Source organism: Delphinus delphis, chromosome 6, assembly GCF_949987515.2.
Source record: "Delphinus delphis chromosome 6, mDelDel1.2, whole genome shotgun sequence".
Classification (NCBI taxonomy): Eukaryota; Metazoa; Chordata; class Mammalia; order Artiodactyla; family Delphinidae; genus Delphinus; species Delphinus delphis.
Window position 1 is genome coordinate 4,111,858 of NC_082688.1, and position 19,421 is coordinate 4,131,278.

The 19,421-nt window shown below is 51.4% G+C and overlaps 1 protein-coding gene across 1 annotated transcript in view; it reads right to left on the bottom strand.

The window, feature by feature from the left end:
* Window positions 1-700: 700 nt before the first annotated feature.
* Window positions 701-19,421, bottom strand: part of CFAP77 (cilia and flagella associated protein 77) — a 136,709-nt gene continuing 117,988 nt past the window's right edge. The window contains exon 7 of the mRNA XM_060013273.1: window positions 701-1,428. Within this exon, the coding sequence (XP_059869256.1) occupies window positions 1,306-1,428 (123 nt within the window). The 3' untranslated portion in view covers window positions 701-1,305. The remainder of the gene's footprint in view (window positions 1,429-19,421) is intronic.

The following is a 19,421-nucleotide window of genomic DNA, read 5'->3' on the forward strand; positions in this document are numbered from 1 at the left end:
GGCCACCAGGGAACTCCCTGAGTGGGCGACTTGGCTTTTGAGCGAAGATCTAAATGACAAGAAGGGGTGGGCTGGTGACAAGCTGTGGAGAAGAGATTGTGGGCAGAAGCAGGAAGGCGGTTCAGGAACCTACTGCAGGTCTCCAGAGAGATGATGAGGGCTCGGAGAGACGGGATGAATCAGGGTATTTTTGGAAGTAACGTCGATGGGCTTGTTGATGGATTGGATGAGAGCGTGAAGGCAACAGAGTCGTGAAGGTTTTCGTCTTCAGCATCTGGGTAGTCTCAAGCATGAGATGGGAAAAAAGGAGGGAGAAGCAAGTTTGGCGGAAAGAAATCCAGAGTTTTGTCTTGGCTGTGTTGGATTAGATGAATGCCGGATGCTTGAGTGGAGACATCCGGGGAGCAGCTGGATAAATGAGTGTGGCATTCTAGGGAGGGCTGTGGGTTGAAGGTCAGCGATGGACTTTGCACGGGTGCTGTCGCGATGTCTGGGAGGTCATCTCCCTTAAAGAGTCTGAGGTTTTTTCTCACACTGCTCATAGGTTTACTAGCTTTCAAATAAAGGCACAGGAGGAAGATGACAAAGAGCACTTTTAATTTAAAATAGATCAGTATCTAATTTGTGGGGAGAAGCCAAAGGACCTGCAGAAAGATTGATGTGCAAAGTGCCCCAGCCTGGGTGCTTTCGGCCCCGGAAGTCTCTCTCTTTCGGGAGGGGGCGGGGTGACCTTCCAAGGTCAGTGCCTGTGGAGGAGCCCATCTGGGCCCAGCACTGAGGAGGTGAGGGCCGCTCTGAGTAAGGAACGTGGGCTCTTCCTGCCCTCAAAGGTCCCAGAGAGATGGTATTGCCCTGGAGAGATATCAGGAATCCCAAAAGGAACCATTAAAACTCATGTTTGGAATATGAAAGGAGGGCTTTCAAAGCACGGCGCTGTCACACTTTCTGCAGCAAATACATGCGTTGTTCTTAACACTTGAGGGCAGAGCCTCAGAATCGCCCCTTAGCCTGGAGTCTAAAATCTGCCTTGGATTTTGGGTTTCTCTTATCAGGTGAGGGCTTGAGAAGAGAGGGTGGGGGGCCTGCAGGAGGAGGGCGGTCCCTAAGTGGAGGGTCACTGGGGCTTAAGGGAAGCGACTGTGGCTAACTCTAAAGAGGGGGCTCTTACCAAAAACGATCAAACTAAGACCCGAATCTGAGGTCCTGGCCGAGGCAGAGCCTGCAGAACAATGGGGGACTGTCTTATGTTAGTTGGGGCAAGAAAGGTGAGTCCTTCAGGGAATTTTCTACTGTGTCAAGAAGGCTTTAGGGGTGGGTGTAGTTGCCCATTCGCAGGGTTCCCTGGCGCACGGCACACTCTTCCCGGTGGGCTTTGAAGGCTCTCTGGCGATGGGCCTCTGTGGGGAAGGTATCGAGACAGGCGCCCACCTGTGGACAGAGGGAGAGCGGGTCAGTGGGCATGAGTGCTCGGGGGCTCGGCCTGGGGGCTCCCGTTCCTTCCCTGGCCCGCCCCCTACTTCCATCTTAGAGTAATAATAAAAATCGCCGTCAGAGGGAAAGAAGTGAAGGGAAAGTGCTGTCCTGGTGCTGTGGGGTAAAGTGAGGGGTGACATGGGACAGGGGTGCGAGAGCAGGGCTGCCCGGTGCCCTTGTTTGTCCTTTTGTCCAGCTCGTTGCCGGGACGACGTGTACATGATAAATATCGCCTGCCGGGGACTGGGGTCCCCCGTGCAGTGGGACCTCACAGCCAGCATCATCCTTCACGTGCTGATTCTCCACCATTAAAACCCCAAACAAGCCGCCCTCTCCAAGGGGGGGCTTCCTGGCACGGTTGGCGCTCCGTCACCGCGGGACCATCTGAGGCCACCCCGCACTCCAGGGGCCAGCACTCAGTTGCGCCAGAACCAGACCCAGATTCAAGGAGTGGGGGGCCTCTGTCGTTAAAATTTTATGCAGTCGGCATTTTGGCCTGCCCTTGCCTCTCAAGAAATGGTGGTGAGTGGAAACCTCTCCTGTCTCCTGGGTCGGTTACCCCACCTCCAAATGCCAGAGAATTCCCGTAAAATGGCATTTCTCTTTTAGGATCACTAAGGGAGGCACGGCGTAGAAAGGGTTCAACCTTGCTTGTTTATTTATGCAGCTGTTCATTCATTCATTCACTCGCCCGTTGAAGCCACACGTATTAACTGAGCACAGCTCTGTGCCAGGCACTGGGGTACCGCAATGAATGCGAGGGACTCACTCTTCCCGGGGGAGGGGGGGCAGACGTGGGCGATGGTTACACAGCTGTTTCATGAGAATCAGTGCAGTGATGGGGGCGTCAGTAGCACAGGTAGGTGGGTTTACCCTCCCTGGAGTCAGGGGCCTCTCTGGGGAACAAGGGGAGGCTCGTAGGATGAGCAGGGCTTTCCCAGGCTAAGGGGGCCACGTGCGTGCTGGCCTTGGGGCGCCCCGCAGCTCAAGTCCACAAGGCGACATGGTGGCCCAGATGAGGGTCCACAGGAGCAGCTGAAGGCTCTGCTTCAAGATACGGCAGGACCCATGGCCAGGATGGCCACAGACTCTGGTGCAGGACCAGGCCGGGGGTGCCCTCACCACCAGGGGGGACGGGGTTAGCTGAGACCACAGAGCTGCAGGCAGCCTTCCCGTGATGAAAGGTGAGAGAAAAGAAAAACTGGGAGAGGATAAGGTATTAAAAGGAAGTAGAGGGAAAACTTGTAGGGAACGTCTCTGTGCTCGGCCTCCCACACTCTGGCCCCCATGGGAGGAGCACAGGGGCCTGGGGGGAGGTCATGACCCTTAACCAGAGCTTGTGGCCCAAAGTGGTTTCCTGACAGCAGAAAACGCAGAGCTGACGTGGCCTCCTGGGTCCTGCATCTGCTGCCTTCCTCCAGACCCCATCAGACCCCCCCCCACAGTCCAAGGTCTGGGCCACGGCTTAGGGTCAGTGAGACCCAGACCCCAGGTCCAGGGGGCCATGCTTGCCATCAGGGGAGAGCAGGCACATCAGGCCACAGGAGGGCACAACAGAATCCGACCTGACCATGTTCATTTTACAGGTGAGGAAACTGAGGCCCGGAGCAGAGTTTGGTCCAGGGTTGGCCCCAGAGGGAATCAGTGGCAGAGAAAATCTGCCTTAGCACCCACTCCCCACTCACTAACTCCTGGGCACTAAGTTCTAGACTCCTTCTGGAATATTCTGCCTTAGCTGCCACTCAGGCTGTGTCAGGGGAGTGGGGGGACTCCCTGAACCTCACTCATGGGGTGAAAAGGGGGTTGGGGGCTGCAAATGCTTATGAGAAACCCATAAAAAAAATCAAATGGTGATAAGTAGATTGGGTTAGTTATTCCAGGACATAAAACTGCATCCTTCACTCTCTGGGGGCTGTGGAGACCCTGGAGACCCTGCAGAAAGCCAGGACCCTCTCCTCTGGGAAAATAAGTACCCACAAGTCCTAACGTACAAAGAGCACAAGAGATTCATGGACGCTTTGCAAGTGTGGCGGCATTTCTGGGAGCCATCCCAGCTCCGGCCTCAGGTTTCGGGTTTCTGGGATATACGTCAGGATCATCTGGGGCTCTTGTCACCGGGGCAGGGCCTGAGGCCAAGCCCAAAACTCCGAGTCCACCCGGGAAGGCCCTTCCTACAGTCACCGAAGCCCCACCCAGACCCAGGCTCCATGCCTGGTGTCAGCTCATTTCAATCAATCATACCACGATCTTGTTCTCAGCTCAATCTCCAGTTGCAGAAAAATTGCCAAGTGGCCTCACAGAAGTTATTGAGAAGAGAGAAGTTCCAATACACTGTGCAGGAGGAAAGCAGCCATAAACAAGAGGCCTTTTCCAAGGTACATCTTGTATCCCCTCCAGCAAGGGGTGGGAATTTTTACACAGTGACATGATTTTCCTGACACCCGTGCTTCCCGGAAGGCAGATAGAGATGCTCGGTGAGGCCTCCTGGGTACCCCGGCTGATTTAGATGCCCAGCCACCTGGGCCTCTTAGACCTCCATGGTCATCTGTAGCATTCAGAGTGGCAATAGTTCTGTCCCTAGGGCCCGGCCACCAGTCGTTCTTAACAGGGAAGCACAGCTCTGCAAGACCACATCTCTGCAACTCTACACGTCCCTCTGTGGCTCTGGTAAAGGGTTGAATGGTGACCTCCCCCCAAAAGCTACATCCACATTCTAACCCCGGAACCTGTGAATGTGACCTTGTTTGTAAAAAGGGTCTCTGTAGATGTAATTAAGGGTCTTGTAATGAGAACAGCCCAAATATTCAGGTGGGCTCTACATCCAATGACAAGCATCCTTGTAAGAGACAGAAGACACAGACAGAGGAGAAGTCCACCTGACGACAGAGCCGTAGGTTGGAGTGACGCAGCCAGAGCTTGGGGACGCCAGGAGCCACCAGTAGCTGGAAAAGGCAAGAAAGCCTTCTCCCCTAGAACCTTCAGCGGCAGTGTGCCCCTGCTGACACCTGGATTTTCTCCCCTAGAACCTTCAGCGGCAGTGTGCCCCTGCTGACACCTGGATTTTGGAGTTCTGGCCTCCAGAGCTGTTGGAGAATAAATTTCTATTCTTTAAACCACTATGTGTTTGGTAGTTTGTTAGGGCAGCCTTGGGAAACAAATGCAGCCCTCAAGCCATTCCCTGAGTAGTTCAGCACGCAGGAATGCTGGGTGGTGCTGACGGTGGGTGGTGTTGATTTGGTGCTGACGGTGGGTGGTGCTGGTGGCCGCAGGCTCAGAACTCACTCTCATCTCCTGAGGAGGTGGAGGACCCAGGCCGTAGGGCTGCTCAGCTTAGAGGTAATCAGGTTAAAACCAGCACACAAATAAAAGAGAACCCTAGGAAATATTTCCTTTTCTGCAATCTCCCATTACTTAGAAACTTTGTCAAGGAAGAAATATTCATCCATCCATCCATCTGAAAAAGTATTTATTAAGCACCTGTGTGCCAGGGATGGGGAAGAGCCGCACCCTTTGTACTTTGGCATATTCCCAGCTCCATTTTCCCCTGGTTTTCCAAAGGGGTGTTTTGGGCATAGGAGGTTCACCCCAGTGACTGACCACACACATTCTGACACCTACTGTGTTCTCAGCAGCGCTGGGCTGACGTGCGGGAGGCCAGCGTGTCGTATGTGGTCTCCGATGTCGCTGGAGTCCCATTCCTGCTGGACTCTTGCGGAGTTAAGTCATCCCGGGGGTGGATCCAGGGGAGCTTAGGTGAGTGTCCAGCCCCAGAGCCCTAAGAGGTGGGGTCTGCACCTGCCCTGTTCCCTGAGGACAGCCAGTGCCTGACATGGGGCCTGGCATTCAGGAAGTGTTGAAACAAAGTTGGAAGAGTGAACAAACGAGTGAATGAATGAATGAGACAGTGAAGGAAGGAGGAGGGCAGAACTCACCTGGCCTCGGGTGGTCAAGGAAGGCTTCTCAGGCCAGGTGGGCCTGGAAGGATTGGGATGAGGGAGGTGGAAGGGAGGTACGGCAGGGGAAGTGGTGTCAGCAGAAGGAGAAGAGGGGTCGTGTGTGAATCTGGAGGTGAAAACCGACGGGGATGCTTAGCTGCTGGGGCTGGTCGACTCTCCTGAGAGCTAACTCAAGCAAGAGCCTACCCCCTGCCCTCATGAGATTGTCCTTTAGAAAGAGAAGGGAAAGGGGCCCTATTCTGTACCCATGAAATCCGCAGAGCCCCAAGCAGAACATGGGAGTCCACGGAGAGGGGCGTTCCAGCTTTCAGAATGCCAAGAAGCAGGCGCCCTTCTGCCGCATTTGTTCCGGAGGCTGGCGACTGGGACCCTCAGGCTGTTACAGTAACAGACCTGCCGTTTGTCAGGTGCAGTGCACTTATTTCACACAAGCCGCAGAGTATCCAGACGTTGTCTCCATTTTACAGATGGGGAAACAGGGGCCCCAAAAGGTTAAGTCACTTGCCCCAGGTCTCAGAGACCCAGAGCCGTGGGACTCCTGGCCCCAGATCTTTACCGATAATCTCCACTCTCTTAATAAATGCTCAGGAAATGAGGCAGTGAGAGGCACTGCTGGGAACGGTGTGGCTCCCATCCTGCACGCACGCATGCACGCACGCACACACGCACGCACGCACGCTCTCTCCTCCTAAAATAGCGGCTCAGCCAGAGATGAGGGTCCTAATTACAAGTCAGGCCTCAAGCGCTTGTGGTCACGACCCTGTGGACCCCCGGAGTCAAAGGATGAAGAGCTGTGGAGCAAAGAATTCCTTCTGAGATGCTTCTAAATTAAGCCATCTGCAGTCTGTCTCCGCCTGGAGCTAAGAAATTGTAACGGCTTTGGCAGGAGACAGCTCTGCTGAATGGAGCTGAGTCGCTCTTAGGTCAGTGCAGGTAAATAAGAGGTGAGCGCCACCGGCCCACCAGCAGCCCTGGGAGCAGGACGGGAGGGGTGGCGAAGTGCAGACTGGGTGCCCGCACTGCACAGTACACCCTGGGGATACGCTGGTGAATAAGGCAGACCCACACGGGCCCTGCAAGATGGCCTGGGAGGTGGCCGCTGAACACATTAGACATGTAATTGTTGAATGGTAATTTAATAGGACTGTGGACTGGGGAATTCTAACTCCATCCGGGGCGCAGGAAGTTCTTTCTGGAGAGGATGGGAGAGCTCTCCAGGGGAAGAGGAAGGCAAAAGTGTCCTAGATGGGAGGGAACAGCCCAAACCCTGAGCAAATTTGGGCAAATGGGAGGGAATGAAAGCCAGTCAGTGTGACTGGGGGACAAAGATGAGGAACGAGAGGAGGTGGGCGACTGGCACACCTTAAAAAAGATTTGCATCCAGCACTCGTCCTAAGATGGTAATCCCCTCCCTGGATAACACCCTTTGCCTCTCTGCAGCCAGACTGGAATAAACGAAGATTCCCAGAAACCTGGGGTTGGAAGAGACCTCGGAGATCACTGAATCCAACTCTCCCATGATACAGATGGAAAACCCAAGACCCAAAGGTGGGAAGCGATTCTCCCAGGGTCTCCGTGGTCCCGGGCAGAGCTGACACTAGCTAGCATCGCCTTTTCCTGAGGTCCACGCCCTGCCCACTGTGGGCCCCACGCCGCCCCAGGGGATCTAGGTTCCTGGATCCCAGTTCCCAATTCATCTGAAAGCATCTGTGCTTTTCTGATCTACTTAAAACGAGCCAACTTTTCATCTGATTGATGCCCTTAATGGTGCCTTTGACATTTCATTAATTTTGCTCTTGACTTCCTGGTTTCCTTCTTTGAAGTTTCTCTGTTGTTCTTTTTCTAGCATCTAGAGTTGTCTGCTTAGCTATAATTACCTTTTAATCTTTCTTCTTTTTTTCTAGTATTAACATTTATACAACATAGCATTGGCAACTGTGTTTCCCTCTACATTTTATCTCATCTCACAAGCTTTGAGTTACCTTTATTTTTGTTCGGTTCTCTTTTCATCTAATCTCTATCAAATTTCTGTTTGGATTTCTTCTTTGGTCCTGAAGTTATTTATAAATATGGTTTTAAATTTCCAGGCAATTTTGTTAGTTACGTTTGTGACCGATTTCTAATTTAATTTCTTTGGTGCCAAAGTGATCTGCGTGAATCAGACCTTTTGGTATTTGTTCAGTTTTTATGCTTGTTTGAGAAGTCTGATCCACTTTTGACAGAAAATCGCTGCGTGGAATAAACTGGTGCCGCTATAGAGAAGGTGCCCATGTGATCTGGGTTAGGGGATAAGGTGTGACCCTTGCCCTTTCATCTATGTGCTCATTATTTCACTTATTGAATACTTACTGAGTACCCACTGTGTACCAGACTCTACACTAGGTACCATGATTCAGGGAGAATTTAGAAAGCCTCTACTGTCAGAGAGCCAGGAAACTAGTAATAAAAGTATGATCGCACAACTAATTATTCGCTTGTAGTTGTGCTAACTATTTATTTATTTCTTTGGCGGTGTGGGATCTTAGTTCCCCGACCGGGGATTGAACCCTCACCCCCTGCAGTGGAAGCACTGAGTCTTAACCACTAGACCGCCAGGGAAGTCCAGTTGTGCTGACTATTAAAAGAAGCACCAGATTCTGTAAGAGCTTATAATACAGAGAATTAAAAACTCAGACTTTGGGGCCAGAGGAGACTTCCCGAGGAAATAACATAGAAGCAGAGACTTGAAGGATAAGGTGGGGATGAGGTGAGGGTGAAAGGGGTGCTGCAGTCCCACGGCGACCAAAAACAAACAGGCAGAAGGGATGAACAGGGCAGCTCACGGAGGGGAAATCTGAAGGCCAGCAAACACGGGGAAAGGGGCTCAGCCTAAAGTATGTGATCAGGGAACAAAGCAAGAAATACCGTTTCTCGCCCGTCAGATTGGTAATAATAGTCATAAGTCCGACAGTAGAAATGGGAACTTTCATACACTGTTAGTGACGGTGCTCATTGGTACAACCACTTGGAGAGAGATTTGGCTTTAGCTAGAAAGGCTGCAGCCTATGAACCCACGAGTCCATGTTTAGGTACATACCCTGGAGAGACCTTCAAAAAGGTCCACCAAGCGATGTGTACAAGAATCCTCGTTATAACATGACACAAAATCCTGGAAACGACCACACGCCCATCAGTGGGGACTGGATATACGAAGGTGGTGAATTCATGCAGTGGAATAATCGGCCTCCGTTAACATGACCGCTCTAGAGAGGGCCTGTCCGACGAAAATGAACAATTCAGTCGCTCTGTCACGCAAACCGCGTTCCAGGGGCTTCATAAGCCCGTGTGCCCACGTGGGCTACTGCGTTGAGCAGGGCAGCTGCAGAACACGCCCATCGTCACAGAAAGTTCTGTTGAACAGGGCTGCTCCAGGCCCAGCTGAGCCGAAAACACAATGTTGCATGGGAAAATTTCATTTACAGATGGAACATATGATGCCATTGACGTGAAAAACGTAAAACATACAAAACGATCCCCTGTGTTGTGCAAGCCTGTGCATGAACCTAGTTAAACGGAAAGAAAATGGGAGGAAAGAACGTGCCCGGAAGTCATGCCTGGCATTGCCTCTGGGAGGGAGGGGGTGACAACAGGGAAGCAGAGGGTGCTTGGGTTTTATCTGTAAGGGAGTATCGCCTTTTTGTCTTTTTAAGATGAAGACACAAGAGGTGATTTTCAAACTGCGTTTTGGAGAAGTGACACAGGGCCAGAGGTCTCTCCCCCCACACACCTGCAATTGAGAAACAGTTCCTCTGTTTTACGAGAGCTGTTTGTTGGAGATTTGTGTTTGATTCCATTTGAATTCGGAGTTTTGCTGCCAAAAGGAGTGTCACCACCAGTGACGTGTGACTTTGGCTGTGCCCCCCAGCGGGAGGAACCCACCCACCAGTCAGGTTCACAAACTGAGCAGCTTTCCCACGATCCTCCCGACGGGGCAGCCGGGCCAGCTGCTATCCAGACCTCTCTCATGAGCCTCACCGTGGTCCCCGCACTGGACCCCAAGCCCTCCAGTGCCAAGTCTGGGGGCCGAGAAGGCAAAAAGGTAGGATGTGAGGAAAAAATAGCCGGATTAAAAAAAAAAAAATCTTCCAAAGAGCTAAAAAAAAAAAAAAATGACAGCTATAGAGATTTTAGTTTAGTTTTTTTTTAAGTGACAACCGCTCAGGTGACTGGGAGAGATTTTGCTTTAAAAGATTGAGGGGCTGTCTCCTCTAATGAGAGGTACTTGAAAATTATGGATCAGTCCCAGGTCAGTAATTTCTGCCAAGCTCGGGCAGCTGGAGGTCAGAGGCCCCGTAGAACACAAATCCATGCAGGATGTCGGCGGGCACGGTGGGTCCTGGGCTCTGATGTAGCAGGTCTGTCGTGTAAGTAATTAACGAGGGTGGCAGTCTCTCCTGAGACATCTGGTCCCCTAAATTGTTATTCTGCTACCGGCTCCAATTTCTCTGTGGTCCAAAAATAGACGCAGCAAGGACACAGGGCCTGACCCGCCCTGCTGACACATGCTGTGTTTTCAAAGAACATCCAAACCCGGGCTCAGAAAAACAAACATCCTGCCTGCCCACAAGGTCTAACGTGGGACCTCGGGGTACCGTGTCAGGTGAAGGGGGGAGAGTGACGGCCCCCCAGGTGAGGGCTGGGGGTACCACCCTCACTTGACAAGAGAGGAAACTGATTCTCAGGATGGTTAAGACACTGGCTCAAGGAGACCCAGCTACCAAGCGGCAAAGCCAGACCTGGGAACCAGGTTTCTGCTCCACTGACTGTGGAGTTCTTGAGGCTTACTGCGGCAGAAGAAAAGAGAGTCATGCGTGTCTTTGAACATAAGAATCGTTTTGCTATTTCTAGAAGCCAAACAGTATCTCTAGATCATTCCCAAGGATTAGCTAAGGCTAGTCAGCAGCAGTTGAGATCAAAATTGAACAGTGAACCTGCTTGCCAGATGCTGGTAGATAAATAATAGGGTAATACCAAGGTGGGGTGTTTGAATTTTCCAAAAAACTCCAGGTTGGTGCCCACCTCTGCTTCTTCAGTGTCTACGTTTAATAGGCTGCAGGTAAGTGAGAGTCATAACAGCTCACTGGGGAGGCTGGGGACACACAAGACCCTCCCTCACCATCTGAGGCTATTTCTTGGTGCCAATTATCCCCCTGTTCAAGGCTCCAAAGACAGAATCTGGGCGATGAGTACTCGTCTGACTCAGGTGGGCTATTTTTTTTTTCAAGTTTTTTTTTTTTTTAAACAGCTCTGCTGAGATAAAATTTACCCTTTTAAAGTCTATAAATCTTTGCTGTACATCCGAAACTAACAGAACATTGTAAATCAAGTATACGCCAATATAAAATAAAAATTAAGTTAAAATTTAAAAAAAGGAAAAAGAAAAAATTTTTCTTCCAAAAAATCAAGTGCAAAAATCAATGATTTTTAATATATTCATAGGGTTGTGTAAACACCCGCATAATCTAAGTTTAGAAGATTTTCATAATCCCCCAAAGAAACCTGGTACCCTTTGGAATCACTCCCCATTTCCCTCCTCCTGGCCCCTGGCAACAACTATTCTACTTTTTATCTCTATGGATTTGCCTGTTCCGGACATTTCCTAATGATGAAATCATACAGTGCATGGTCTTCGGTGACTGACTTCTTTCACTCAACATAACACATCCTCAAGGTCCATCCATGTTGTAGCGTGTTTCACTATTTAATTCCTTTTTATTGCTAAGTAATATTCTACTGTACGGTCTACCGCATTTTGTTTATCCATTCATCAGTTGATGGACACTTGGGTTATTTCCCCTTTTTGGCTATTATGAATAACGATGCTAGGGACATTCGTGTACAGGTTTTTGCATGGATGTGTGTTTTCATTTCTCTTGAGTATACACCTGAGAGCAGAATCGCTGGGTCACATGGAAACTCTGGGTTTAGCCTTTTGGGGAACTGTCACAGTGTTTTCCAAAGTGGCTGCACAATTTTTTAATTCTCACCAGCAATGTATTAGTGTTCTGATTTCTGTGTCCTTGCAAACACTTGTTATTGTCTTTTTTTTATTACAGCCATCCTAGTTCTTGGGTACGAAGCCGTATCTCACTGAGGTTTTGATTTTCATCCCCCTAATGACTGATGACTTTGGGCATCTTCCATGTGTGTATTGATGATTTGTGTCCATCTTCTTTGGAGAAATATCTATTCATGTCCTTTGACCACTTAAAAATGTGGGTTACCTTTTCATTACTGAGTTGTAAGAGTAATATTTATATTCATAGATGCAAGTCCCTTATGGGATATCTGATTTGCAAACATTTTCTCCTCTTCTGGGGGTTGTCTTTTCACTTTCTTGATAGCATCATTTGAAGCACCGAAGGTTTTCATTTTGATGAAGTCCAATGTATCTATTTTCCTTTGGTGGATTATATTTTATTTCCTTTTACATAAAAATCATCTTGATGTAGCATAAAAAGGCAAGGACTTTTAGGATCCTTAGCAGTTTATTTAAATGGCCCGTCTAAGGCAGGGATGGCAAGTAGGCTGCCCTTCCCGTGATGGTGGCTGATGCCCATGTTCTGTCATAAAATATTCTCAGGCTGAATCTAGGCTCATGAAAAAGTGTGCGGTGATTGATTAGCAAGGTCTGCCATGGGCGTGGAAGGGAGAGGGTGCCCCGTATTTGCTCTAAGAAGATCAGAACAGAGTCTCCCACGGTAACAAGGAGGAACAAAGGCTCAGAACCCCTGGGAGAAGACATCCATGGGTTCACCTGCCCTTAACTGTCTCTCTCCCTCTTCAGGCAACCTCGGGGCACCCTCACCTGGGAAGACCAGTGGGTAGGTTAGAGTGAGGGGAGAACACAGGGATTGAAAGAGGGGAGTTGGAGCAGCCAGCGTGGACTCCCTGGAGTCTTGTTATTTATAGAGCGGCCCCCATTTGGCGTGGGTGCAGGAGCCGAATAAAGACTAACACACGCTCCCATAGTCACCCCACAGGGGACGATAATACGTGCCACTTAGAAAAAATCGGTTCTGCTTTTTTAAAAACATTAAATCCTCATTTAGGATGCAGGGCGGAGAGAAAAACCTTGCTGGTGATGGCTTTCAATGGGGCCTGTAAGAAAAGAGTGAGTTCCCTGTGATGAGGTCTTGAGTGTAGCCCTAAAACCGTCCTCAGGACCACGTCTACCTTAGCCCATCCTTTTGCCCAGCACGTCCGGCCCTGGCTGGGCTGTCGCCCCCAGGTTCTGGGAGTCCACCAGCCTCGAGGCGCCTCCACCAGAGCTCCACCTGGGAGGCCCCGAAGCCGTCGAACCATCCGTCCTCCCTGCTTTGCATCCTGCGTTCTCTTTGAAACACCTCAGCCCGAGAAGGATGTCAAGCCAGTAGCTGGTGTGTGGGACCCAAATGCAACTAAGGGAGAGAAAGACCCCTTCCCGTTTCCCCGTCTCCACTTCAGAGCCCCGTCCAACACACACACATACACACACACGCACACACACACACACGCACACACACGCACACGCACCCCAGGATGCAAATGATAACCGCACAGCCATCACTTGTGAAGCTTGACAGAAAATAATGAGAAACACTAAATCTTTTATAAGGTCAACACTCGCCTTAGCCGAGCAGCTGTCAAACAAGAAAAGAATTTAGCGCCGGAGCCACGAAACTTCCATCGGCTCATTAAGCCCAACAGGGCCCGGGCCTGGCGTGGCGGAGGAGACGCGGGGCCTTCCGTTTTGTGTCAGTAATTTGCAGTGGAGAAGGAAGAAGAAACAGCCAGCGCCAAAGGGGCCTGGGGGGCGGCTGGGGAATCGTTAGTGCGCCAGGAGCGGCCTCAGCTCCTAATTGGAAGCATTGGGCATTATCAACGGAGGATTTGCCTCAGTTCCCTGACAGCTCGTGGGCCCAAAATGATCGCCCACTTGTCAGTGTAAAAGACCATTAAAAACAAACCATTTTGATTTAATTGGAGGCGGTGCACCATGGGGCCGGGTGAGGACGCTCGGCAGGCCTGCTCACCCAAGCTGCGGCCCCTTCTCCCTCGGTGATGGGCCCGGGGGCTGGGCTGGGGGGAGTGTGTGTTTTTCCAGACTTTTCGGCTTTCAAAAACCGTCTGAGGAAGGAGTGAATGGGAGACAGGAGGAGGCTTCACAGCGAGGCAGCGAGGGCTGTTTTCAATGGGGTTGTCAGCAAAAGCACTGTGACAAGCGGAGCTGCCAGGAAGGGGTGGGGGAAGGTCTCCCCTTTCCTTTTCAGAGCCCAGATGATGGGCACCGGCTGGCATTATTCTTCTGGGAGGTGGCCCAGAGGCTTTCGGCTGGAGGGGCTCAGCCCGCGAGGGGGCAGTGGGCGGTTCCAGCGGGATGCTTCGCCCGCTCACCCCACTTAGAAATATCAGGGTATGGAGGGTCACGCTGGACTCGAAGCTCCAATGGACAGCAGGACTTCTTTTACTTTAATGGACTTCTCTTATTTTAAACTCAAGGAAGAGCTAAGGAGGGGGTTAGGGAAGGAGATGTGTTGATGGAGAACCTTTGTGAGTGGGGTGGGCCCCAGAGGCTTGGGCGCTCACCCCATGGAGGCCGCAGTGATGATGATGCCTGCTTGAGAACTCCTCATCGTCTCAGAAAGAGGAGGCCACTGGCTGTAAATATTAACCCAAACTCCCGATCCGAGCAGGGGCCTCCGAGCACACGGAGCATCTATCTGCTTGTAGCTTTTGAGTCAGAGGGTAGACTCCCCGACGCCGCGGACTCTATGTTCTCCATGTTGATACGCAGTATCGTGCTAGCTGTGGGCACTTGATAAATATTAATTGGTGCCTGCCAGACCTCAGAGAGGGCTATATATTTGTATATTAATCTCACCCCCGTCCCACAAGCGGCGATCTCATTTGCTGCCTACTGCTTCCCCGTCAAGACAATGCCTGCGGGAGCGCGCACGGCGCTGGAGAGCGTCTTCGGCAGAGCGAGGGGGAGACGCACCAGCCGATCTCTTCATAAACTTCTACTGTTCATTGTGATGAAGGATCAAGCTGGGAGGAGACACCAGATCCCTGGCGAGCATCAAATTCCAGAGTTTCAAATTTTGCTGCTGAAGTTAGACAATGGGGATTCCTTAATTACTTTCTCTGGAAATTTACCTGACAGTGCTTTCCCAGGTAGCACAAGGTGGTTATCCAGGCGCTCAGTTCCTCAGCTGACAGAGTCTTTGATTTTGTGCTTGGCTGCAAATTAAGTCCTTTGCTGAGCCGTCCGTGCAGTGCCCGTCAGTGCCGTATCGCTTATTCATTTTGGCTGTTGAACAACTCCTGTGTTGCTGCCAGGGAAGCCGGGGACATACTCGGCTGTGCCGTGTCCATGGCCCATTGGGGTGGGATACACTGTGGTGGGGCTTGGTGTCGTCTTTCCCCTTTTCTCTTATTAGAATAATGAGCAGGAAGAATTTTTTTCCAGTATCCTTTAAGAAGGAGCAGACTCTTTCTGTGGTTGACAAGGCTGACCCTGTCATGCCACAGATAGGGATATTAGAGTTAGGTGTCCTCAACTAGACAGCAAGGATGCTGATGCCACGTTCCAGACACTGTTCTGGGGAAATGCCAACAGACAGGGGACCTTACTCGACTGTTAGGGGCGCCCTGTGGACATTCAACAAATCCTGGGTGGATGGATGGATGGATGGATGGTTTAGGAACCTGGGATAAGGCAACAGAGCCCTTAGAAACGCCTCTGAGATTCACGCATCCTTAAAGATCCTCTCCATCTCCTTTGCTCAGCTAAATCTCTAAGTATCAATAGAAGAGGGGTTTTATTTTCTGCCATATCTGTACCCACCATTTCGTTCAAAAATATGTAGAAAGGCAGTTCAAGTTGACAAATCTTCTGTGACTGTGGACAGAGGTAGGGAATGCATACCGGGTGGCAGAGGTCACAGCACCTGGGCAATCCACTGTCCCTGCAACACAGGGTCCCACCTATCGACATTCAGAACGCTGCCCCAAGGAACAATCCAGAACCTGGACATTGAGGACAAAACAGTGTCTGACCTCAGGTATTTGCAGGGCTGTCGCTTAGAAGGGGAAGCATGTGGCTCCATGGGGCTCCAGAGGGAGAAACACAACCCTGAGGCGGAAGGCTGAAGGAGAGAGAGGAGGCAGACTTGGACTGAACTTGAGAAGGAAGCTACTGTGGACTGAATCATGTCCCTCTAAAATGCATATGTGAAGCCCTACCCCCCAGTGTGATGGTATTTGGAGGTGGGGCCTTTGAGAGTAGTTAGGCTTGGGTGAGGTCATGAGGGTGGGACCCCCATGATGGGATTAGTGCCCTTTTAGGAAGAGATATCAGAGAGCTTGCTTTCTCTCTCTCTGCCCAGTGAGGTCACAGCGAGAAGTGGCCATCTGTAAGCCGGGAAGAGAGCCTCATCAGATCCTGACCTGTTCAACAGACGACAGCTTGCCTCCAATAGGACGTTTCTTTCTGAAGCCCCAACCTGCTTTATGGCAAATGTATGGAAGGGCACAGCCTGCATTGGGGAACGTGTGCTTTAACCATATCTGTGTAGGAGGAATTGACATTGACCCAGGGAGCCGGGGAGCTGCTTGTTGAAAACGCAGGCTTGGTGGCTACCCCAGACCCACTGGATCGGGGTCCTGGGTGGGGCCCTGGAATCTGCATTTTAAACCTCTCCTCAGAGGACCCCAGGCACAGCCAAGTCTGAGAACCATTCATCTAGAGGAGCAGATGGCAAAGCCCCGTCTAACCCAGAGGTGTTACTGCTCCGTGACCTTCCCCTGGCCAGGCCCGAGCCAAGTGCTTTGCATGCACAGTTCACTTGATGCCCACTTTACAGATGCAGATGCAGAGGCAGGCCCGAGGCAGGATGGCACCTGGCGCATCTGTGTGGTTTACGAGCCCACAGGCTAGGCCCTCCTGCTGGGCTCTGTCTCTGCCTCAGGCCTTTTGATACAGCAAGCCTGACCCCCCACCCCCCTCCATCAATGGCCTCTTTCCTCTTTAGCCTTGGGGCCAAGCTGCCATTTAAAAGATGCTCCGGGGTTTTGTCAAAGTCTAAAGGCTAGCGGGGCAGTGGCGAGTTTCGTTTATTGCGAGGGCTTAAGTCAGCCAGAGCAGGGCTGGCCACGACCCTCTGGACACCTATAAACACCCGAGCTCCTGACCGCCCTTCTCTTTCCTTCCCAGGTCCTGCGTTTAGCCCCCACTGGCCCCTGACCTCAGTTGCAGGTCCTTGGTATTTATCGACTCTTCCAGGGCCTGAGGCCTGGAGGCAGCCAGCCAGAGGGCTCAGCCACCACCCGACCCTTGTTAACTGTGACCCTTGGGGCGCGTGACTTGAAGCCTCCAAGCTTTGGTTTCTGTGAGCATTGACACCAAACGAGACCATCCATCGAGGCCCCCAGCCTGGCCTCTGAGAGGCGCTTGGGATGTGTGAGCTGTCGGGTGTGGCTTTTGTGCTGTCATCTGGGGGCGCCGTCTTCTTGGACGCCCTTCCCTCTGCACCTCCAGCCAGTGGACTTTGGTCCAACTACCGACATTGTTTGCACTGCTAAGGCATCATTTCCCACGCTCTCTTTGAGGAGAAGAAGGGAAGAAGCCAAGAAAACATCCCCATCATCTTCCTTCCTCTCCGACGTGTTATGTTCTCTGATGCCCACGAACTTTGCATCTCTGAGGGAAACCAGGGAGGCTCTGTGTGTTGCATGCGGCTTGTAGATAAGAGGATACCGGCCTCTGGATTCATCTCGCCTGCACTTCTGACAAACCGCAGTTTGAATAAACCTTGACTTTATCCAAGTAGATCATCGAGTGTTGTTTATCTGCGGGACCCTCCTGCTGGCCACGTGCCAGGCGGCTCGGACCCCATCGCTCCTGCAGCCTCAGTGCCTGGTGACAGAGGCTGACAAGTGGGGACATGTGGAAACGAGGGAGACGTGGAGGAAGTCATTCCAGAGGTGGCAGACGTTAACCCAAACTCCTTCTTAAGCCCGGGAGATTCTCTTTAGATCATGGGGGATTTATTCTCTTGGGGATGAGCTGGGAGAAGCAGTTGGGGACCTGGCAAGTCCTATCAACTCCCAAAACTCAACATGAGATTCTAGCTATCTCCAGAGATTAGAAGTAGATGCCTGATGCCAAAACAAGCCGTCTTAGTCTCTTTTCTGGTTGATTTTCAACACGAAATTGGAAATATTTTCACACCCAGTGGGGGGTGAAGTGCTTTCTGGATTAAACTGAAAATTCCCAGGGGTGCCCGACAGATTATGGGGACAGCCAGGCTGGGGGTGCCCAGGTTGCAGGGCTGTTTTGTTACAAGTGCCAGCTCCCACATCCCACAGGATGCCTGCCACCTCCCTCCATGACCCGGGTTCCCTCGGACTTCAAGATTTCTCCAGCTGCACCAGAAACTTTGCCGCCATCTCCTCTCCCCACCCCACCCCCCTCCCCGGCCCCTTTTCCTCTTGTCCTCACCCCCAGAGCTTCAGCTCACTGGGATTTTGAGCAGCAATGTCACCTCGTGAGCAGGTGCCTAAAAATTCTGTCTCTCCGAGGTGCCGGATTATGTAAAACCAATTAAGCCCCTGCTTTTATTCCTTCGGCGAGTCAGCCCTTCTGCATACTGATCTGACTTATTAGGGGAGGGGGGAATCTGTATTTAGGGAAGAAATGTCAAGAGCATCAGAGCCTCTGAATCATTCTTCCTATTGCCCTGTGTGCTCTCAGTGCCCTACACGGCAACCTGGGAAGATTCTTATTCTGAGGCAACAGACCGACGGGATTCTTAAAATACATCACTGGTGCAGGGACCTCAGGGAGGGGAGGGGCAGTCCATCTGGAATCTGCCCTTCCTGGGTCTGGAAGGAGTGACTTTGGGGCTTGATACACCCGTGCAGAGAACGGTCCATCTTTAGTTGAACCGTGCGGGCCCTTTGGAGAGGTGGCGGCAGCAGGGTGGACGGGCTGCGAGCCCGCCCTGGGGCTTTAACAGAGAGCTAACTTTCCAGCCAGCTATGATTTGTAAGAGAGCTTAAAGGTGGGAAAGAAAATCCTTTTCTTAGATTCACAGCTTTCACTAATCAGCTGCGTCTCTGGGCGTCACTGCTTGGCTGACTGCTGATGTTTTTTTCCCTACCGTCTCCTGTTCTATTAGTGAGTCAGGGGCCCAGGAGACCCGAGGCAGGGTTAGTCTTCCACAAAGAGAGGAGTCTGATCCCAGCGTTCAGAGCACAAGAGCTTGTAAATCAAACTGTTAGCTTAATAGCTTGGGCCATTATTCTAAAGCAGTGGGGCTGAACCCAAAAGCCAAATGAAAATATAGTCAATTTGTTCATACTTTAGTGACTGAATGACTATGTAATGTCGGTGGGTATCGGGGCTGCAGAGGAAAGGTGAGGGCTTGCGGGGAGAGGAGGAGTGTTCGGGTTGAAGTGGAGACCCCGAGATGCTTGGGCAAACCCCCCTCTAAAATGGATCTTGGATCTCCAATTATAACATGGACTTGGCCGTAGAGATCCAGACTCCGCAAGTCAGCCGCTTTCACGACTGGGGCTGAGCGCCAGCCTCTAACCTTTATGCCTGATGGAGACTGAACAGGAGAAACCAGGCTTGGCCGGCAGCACGGGGAGTGCTCGGTGAGTCGTAGGGAGGAACAGGGCTGAAAGGGGCTTGAGCACAGGGACAGGCACCCTGGGGAAGGATGTAGAGTCCCCATCCTTTAAAAACATTGAAAAAAAAAAAAACCTTACTGGTTTTGTAAAAGTTACAGGAACTCATTATAAAAATGGAAACAATGCAGAGAAGAGCATCAGAGAAAGTAAAACAGTCTCCAGCTCACCCCAGGGATCCCAGCTGCCGCTACTCGGGGCCTCTCCTTCCGGACGTCTGTCCTGGAGCATAGACCCCCCCCTGCGTGGTGTACGGGTGCCTCCACGCAGACGGGG